Source organism: Acanthochromis polyacanthus, chromosome 12 (genome assembly GCF_021347895.1).
Source record: "Acanthochromis polyacanthus isolate Apoly-LR-REF ecotype Palm Island chromosome 12, KAUST_Apoly_ChrSc, whole genome shotgun sequence".
Taxonomy (NCBI): domain Eukaryota; kingdom Metazoa; phylum Chordata; class Actinopteri; family Pomacentridae; genus Acanthochromis; species Acanthochromis polyacanthus.
In genome coordinates this window covers 40,076,412-40,083,580 of record NC_067124.1, presented here as the reverse complement: position 1 = coordinate 40,083,580, position 7,169 = coordinate 40,076,412, and the positions used below count along the sequence as shown (strand labels likewise).

General features: G+C 40.1%; 1 protein-coding gene across 2 annotated transcripts in view; it reads left to right on the top strand.

Annotated features, from left to right (window-relative positions):
- The first annotated feature begins 1,132 nt into the window (after positions 1 to 1,132).
- prkcg (protein kinase C, gamma) overlaps positions 1,133 to 7,169 on the top strand; it is a 32,154-nt gene continuing 26,117 nt past the window's right edge. The window contains exons 1-4 of one of the 2 annotated variants that reach the window (XM_051956975.1): positions 1,133 to 1,149; positions 1,760 to 1,859; positions 2,304 to 3,367; positions 4,444 to 4,699. In XM_051956975.1, the coding sequence (XP_051812935.1) occupies positions 4,449 to 4,699 (251 nt within the window). In that variant the 5' untranslated portion in view covers positions 1,133 to 1,149; positions 1,760 to 1,859; positions 2,304 to 3,367; positions 4,444 to 4,448. Of the gene's footprint in view, positions 1,150 to 1,594; positions 3,368 to 4,443; positions 4,700 to 7,169 lie in introns of those variants that run through there. The other variant, XM_051956974.1, reaches the window with a different exon arrangement.

Here is a 7,169-nt window from a genome sequence, read left to right as displayed (position 1 = left end):
AGCCAGCAGATACTTTTATACGCTGGTAGCTGCATGCAAACAGCTGCAGAGCTGCAGAACGGTGGTTTGTTGGCACTGTTTTGATGCTATGCTAAGCTAACGGCTGCTTGTTCCATATTTACCATATAGAGGCTTACAGTGTTGATGCTAAGCTAAGCTAACAGCTGCTTGTTCCATATTTACCATATAGAGGCTTACAGTGTTGATGCTAAGCTAAGCTAATGACTGCTTGTTCCATATTTACCATACAGAGGTTTACAGTGTTGATGCTAAGCTAAGCTAACGGCTGCTTGTTCCATATTTACCATATGAAGATTTACAGTGTTAATGTTAAGCTAAGCTAACAGCTGCTTGTTCCATATTTACCATATAGAGGCTTACAGTGTTGATGCTAAGCTAAGCTAATGACTGCTTGTTCCATATTTACCATACAGAGGTTTACAGTGTTGATGCTAAGCTAATGGCTGCTTGTTCCATATTTACCATACAGAGGTTTACAGTGTTGATGCTAAGCTAAGCTAACAGCTCCTTGTTCCATATTTACCATACAGAGGTTTACAGTGTTGATGCTAAGCTAATGGCTGCTTATTCCATATTTACCATACAGAGGTTTACAGTGTTGATGTTAAGCTAAGCTAACGGCTGCTTGTTCCATATTTACCATACAGAGGTTTAGTGTTGATGCTAAGCTAAGCTAATGGCTGCTTGTTCCACATTTACCATACAGAGGTTTAGTGTTGATGCTAAGCTAACGGCTGCTTGTTCCACATTTACCATACAGAGGTTTAGTGTTGATGCTAAGCTAACTGCTGCTTGTTCCATATTTACCATACAGAGGTTTACAGTGTTGATGCTAAGCTAAGCTAACAGCTGCCTGTTAGATATTTTCCTGCAGATTGGTCTGGTTTAATTTTTAATTTATTTTTAAATATTTTTTTGGTTTTCCATGAATAATTTTTAGGGTCTTCACCTCAATATTTAAACTTTCTCTGTAAATTTGTCACGTTACTCCTTTTTTTCCTGGACTTTAGCTCAGCAGCTGTTGTATTAAATAATGATGACTTGGTTTCTAAAGTGTCACGCTGTTCCCTACAGGTTTGATTTGCAGAATAATGCTGATCAGATGCGTGCCTCGGCAGAAAAGAAAAGGTAGGAAACGGCTAATATTCCTACAGCCACAAATAAACACAAAACAACCACAAATATGCAACAAACAACCACAAATATACAACAAGCAACTACACAACAACAACAAAACAGCCACAAATACATAAAAACAATTGCAAATACACAAAACATAACCATAAAGAAACACAATTAGACACAAAACAACCACAAATATACAAAAAACAACCCCAAAAAGACACAAAACATCAATAAATATACAATAATAAGCAATAAACAATGACATAAATGACAATAATATGCTGATTGGAAACGGCAGAAGATACGTTTCCATTAAAATGTGACCGAAGATATCTAAAAAAAAACAACAAATATATAATTAATAAATAATAAATATTTTTTTAGCTGATTTAAATAGAGTAAAACAGTATTTTTATGGTGCACACTATTAAAAATACTAATATTTAAATAAAATATATTTTAAAATGTAGAAAAGAAAAATGTTGTGTTTGATGCTTCCGAGGTCTACTAAGGTGTCCTGCTGTGTGATCAACATTTCTGTGAGTCTTTCTCAGAACGTGGATGACCAGAGAACATCAGAACCTCCGTCCATCTGAACTCCTCTTCCCATCAGGTCCGGCTGGCCTGGTTTCATGAAGCAGCGCTGTGGTCGAACCCATCCTCCTGCAGCTTCAGTAGAGGAAGACTAGATGAAGGAGAAACACCGGGAATGGGTTTGAATCAACCTTTACTTTAGAACTAGAACACATCCTGGCTTTATTTATCTGCTACTGGCATTTTATAAAATATCACAATTATGTTTAAAACCTTTATTTTGTCAGTCCTGCTGCAGAGCTAGCATGAAGCTGTGTGATCAGCCCGGAAACAGAAACATAGCAGCTGATTTATTGACAGAATGATTATAAAATGCTGGTTAAACTCGTGGTCTGCGTGGTGCTTTGGTGGTTAGCACCATCACCTTACAGCTAGAAGATCCCCGGTTCGAGTCCCAGCCTTCCTGGGATCTTTCTGCATGAAGTCTCTGGGTTCTCCATGTTCTCCGGGTTCTTCCTGCCACAGTCCAACAACATGCTGAGGTTAATTAGTGATTATAAATGAGAGTGTGATTGTTTGTCTCTATGTGTAGACCTGAGATAGACTGCTACCTGTTCCTGTAGGTAGGAATGGATCCAACGTAAGACAAGATCCCCATGGATGGATGATGGGTGGACGGACGGATAGATGGACGTACCATGGATGGAAAGAAGGATGGATGGATGGGCGGATAGATGGATGGACGGACAGATGACTTCTAGTTGGCGGCATGGCTCAGTGGGTAGAGTGGCCGTCTTGCAACCGGAGGGTTTCCGGTCCGATCCTCGGCCCGTCGAGGTGTCCCTGAGCAAGACATCTAACCCCTAATTGCTCCTGGTGGGTCGTGGTTAGCGCCTTGCATGGCAGCTTCCGCCATCAGTGTGTGAATGTGTGTGTGAATGGGTGAATGTGATGTATCATGTAAAGCGCTTTGGGTACCTTGCAGGTATAGTAAAGCGCTATATAAAGACCATTTACCAACCATGCCAGCATTCAAATCCATGTAGAGTTGTGTTTTCAATAAGTGGTCTTATGATGACTTATTATTGTTTCTGGTTCCTTCAGATCTTCTGGATGTCCACCACTCAAACTCTGTGTTTTTTTTTAAAATTCACACATCTCAGGTTTTCACATAGAAGCTTCAACCGTCCGTCTTGGTCCAAACTCAACCTTGTGGCGTCGAATCGTCCGTCCTCCTTCCTGTGGCGTCCTCGCCCTCCTGAGAGAAGTAACCCAGATCTGAAAATGAATCGCCGCCTGTTCCCCTCAATCTCTCTCTCTCTCTCTCTCTCTCTCTCTCTCTCTCTCTCTCCACCTCCCTCCTCTCATTCTTTCCTCTCTCTCTCTTCCTGCCCTCCGTCTCCAGTCCTGGTTGAAAACAGAATCAATCTTGGAAAGAGGATCCCAGCAGCTCGTCTTCGTCCCGTCCTCCTCCGGATATAAACCGCTTCCTTCCATCTTTGCTTCCTAGAAAGCTTCCTGACACTTTTCTGGCACTTTTTTTATTTATATTTTTACTTTTTTTGTTTTTTTTTTCTCTGCCGGCTTCTTTCCTCTTTTGATTCCTTTTTTTGTTTTGGAGCCACAGGTGAGACAGGAAGAGGAAGGAATTCGTCTCCGGGTGTCCGAACATCTCCTCCAGCTTCAGGTACCGAGTCTTTAGACACTTATTTCCATTCTTTTTGCTATTTTCGGAGTTTTTTTCCAATCGATTCGTTCCGGCTGACACTCCATCATTTCATCACTTCTTTTTTTTCTTTTCCTGGCACTGGTGGTGTTTTTTTGTTTTTTTTGCTACGGGGTTATTTATTTATTCATTAAATCTCTGTTTCATTTATCATTTAGCAGCTCCATCTCTCTTGCCATTTTGCACTCTTTCTTTCTTTCTTTCTTTCTTTTCCGGCTCATCTCCCCGTGGTCGTTTCGTTCTGGTTCAAACTTTCTCCTCCAGAAGTGGGACTGGCTGCTAATAAGGGCAGCGGAGAGGCTCGGAGACGAGGAGGGATGCTAATATTGGAGCAGCTGGTGGGGGGTGTTGTTGACATGGCAACAGGAGGCAGGGTTGACATGGCGACCGGGGAGGAGAATGTGGGACACTCTCCGCTAAATCGCTCCTCCGGGTCTCCGAGGAGGTTTCTGGGTCTCTGGGTGTGAATTAACCTCTCTGTCTCCTCCTCTTCTTCTTCTCCTCCTCCTCCTCTGCTCCACCTCCTCCTCCACCACTTCCTGTCTTCTGGATGCTTCTCTCCACCACCTCCTTCACCTTGTCCTCCTCCTCGTCTTCTTCGTCCTCCTCATCTCCTTCACCTCTTCTTCTTCTCCTCCTCCTCCTCCTCCTCCTCCTCCTCCTCATCCTTCTCTTCTTCTTCCTCCTCTTCTTCTTTCTCTCTCCTCCTCTTCCTCCTCCTCATCCCCCTCTTCTTCTTCTTCCTCCTCGTCATCCCCCTCCTCTTTTTCTTCCTCCTCCTCTCTCCTCCTCTTCCTCCTCCTCCTCATCTTATTCCTCCTCCTTCTCCTCTTGTCCTCCTCTTACTCTCTCTCTCCTCCTCTTCTTCTTCTTCCTCCTCTTCCTCCTCTCCTCCTTCCTCTCTCTCTCCTCCTCTTCTTCTTCTTCCTCCTCTTCCTCCTCTCCTCCTTCCTCTCTCCTCCTCCTCATCTTCTTCCTATCCTCCTCTTCTATCTCCTCTTCCTCCTCCTCTATCTCCTCCTACTCCTCCTCTGCAGACATCATGTCCACCCCGGTGTCCCCTCCCCCGTCCCTCTCCCCCCTCACCCTGGCCTCCCCCACGTCGGCCTCCTCCCCCGGCGGCTCCTCCTCCTCCCCCCTGCCATCTCCCCTGTCTCCTCCTCCCAGGGTTCCGGTGTTCCAGAGGAAAGGAGCTCTGAAGCACAAACGTATCGTGGAGGTGAAGGACCACCAGTTCACGGCGAGGTTCTTCAAGCAGCCCACCTTCTGCAGCCACTGCACCGACTTCATCTGGTAACGTCTGCTCCTCCTCCTCCTCCTCCTCCTCGACCCCGTCCTCCACGTAGTCCTCCACCTCCACGCTGCCTCCCACACCATCCAGCTTTTACTGCTGAACTTCCTGCACACATCAGAACACAGCAGAGTGATCAAATCAATAAAAAATAAATAATAAAATAAATGTTCCAGAATTTCACCGGATATCAATCAGAAAATGTGTCAAATAATTTAGAAAAATATTTACTATTATATTTTTCAACTTTACTGTACATATTTCTTCTTTCAAATGAAGGCAAAAAATTCCCCCCCAAAAATTTAAAAAACTGTTTCAACTAAATAAATGAATAAATATTAAAAAACTCGTTTTCTACATGCAAAAATGTAAAAGTAATATTTTTGTTGATTTATATACAGTGAAAATAGTTTAATTTTATAGTTACTGTCAGATAATTTTAATAAATATTTACTATTTTATTTTTCAACTCTTATATGCATAATTTTTCTTTCAAACGATGGCAAATAAAAATATATTTTAAAAAACTGTTGACATTTTTACCAGACATAAATAATAAATCATAAATATTAAAATTATTTTTTTTATAATTTTACTAGATATGAAACAGGAAAATATGCCAAATAATTAAAAAAAATTTACTATTTTATTTTTCAACTTTTATATACATATTTATAAACAGTTTAGATAAATAAAACTGAATGAATAACCCATTTTCTATATACAGAAATGTTTTATCAAATAACTTAATATCTGTGCAAACAAGATTTTTTGCTGATTTATATGCAGTACAAACAGTTTAACTTTATAGTTTAAAAATCCTTCAGTCTTGAATAAATTCTACACTGAAGGATCAATATTTTTAAGTGTTATTTTTTTTAAATTAAACAAATAAACATTTAATCTGTAATTTCAGAATCTGCAAGACAATAAATTTAAAGCAAAACAATCCTTAAAATATTTCTTTTATTTTACTTTTTCATTTCAAATAACACTAAATATGTGTACAATAAGAATATTATTTCCAGTTAACGTGTAAGTTAATATTTTTCTGGGAATTTACTAAATATTATTTGGATTTTAACAAAACAGAGAAAATCTGTAGAAGAAGAAATATTTTCTCAGAAATAATTTAATTTAAAAATTTAAGAATAATAAATGATATTAATTATAAATAAATCAATAAAAATATAGAAATATCATTTTATGAGATATAATATAGTAAAAATAGTTTAATTTAATGGTCAACTACACACGTGGACAAAATTGTTGGTACCCCTCAGTTAAAGAAGGAAAAACCCACAATTCTCACTGAAATCACTTGAAACTCACAAAAGTAACAATAAATAAAAATTTATTGAAAATTAAATAATCAAAAACAGCCATTACTTTTGAATTGTTGATTAACATAATTATTTAAAAAAACAAACTAATGAAACAGGCCTGGACAAAATGATGGTACCTCTATAAAAGATTGAAAACTATTTGACCAGAGTGACATGATTAACTCAGGTGTGTCATTTAATTGACATCACAGGTGTTTCCAAACTCATAATCAGTCAGTCTGCCTATTTAAAGGGAGACAAGTCGTCACCCTGCTGTTTGGTGAAAAGGTGTGTACCACACTGAACATGGACAACAGAAAGCGAAGGAGAGAATTGTCCCAGGACATCCGAAAAAAAATTATAGACAAACATCTTAAAGGTAAAGGCTATAAGACCATCTCTAAACAGCTTGAAGTTCCTGTGACAACAGTGGCTCATATTATTCAGAAGTTCAAGACCCACGGGACAGTAGCCAACCTCCCTGGACGTGGCCGCAAGAGGAAAATTGATGACAAATTGAAGAGACGGATCGTTGGAATTGTATCCAAAGAGCCCAGAGCAACCTCCAAAGAAATTAAAGGTGAACTCCAAGGCCAAGGTACATCAGTGTCAGATCGCACCATTCGTCGTTGTTTGAGCCAAAGTGGACTTCATGGGAGACGACCAAGGAGGACACCACTGCTGAAAAAAACTCATAAAAAAGCCAGACTGGAATTTGCAAAAATGCATGTTGACAAGCCACAAAGCTTCTGGGAGAATGTCCTTTGGACAGATGAGACCAAACTGGAGCTTTTTGGTAAGGCACATCAACTCTATGTTCATAGACTCAAAAACCAAGCATACGAAGAAAAGAACACTGTCCCTACGGTGAAACATGGAGGAGGCTCAGTAATGTTTTGGGGCTGCTTTGCTGCATCTGGCACAGGGTGTCTTGAAAGTGTGCAAGGTACGATGAAATCTGAAGACTATCAAGGCATTCTGGAGAGAAATGTGCTGCCTAGTGTCAGAAAGCTTGGTCTCAGTCGCAGGTCATGGGTCTTCCAACAGGACAACGATCCAAAACACACAGCCAAAAACACCCAAGAATGGCTGAGAGAAAAGCGTTGGACTATTCTAAAGTGGCCTTCTATGAGCCCAGATCTGAATC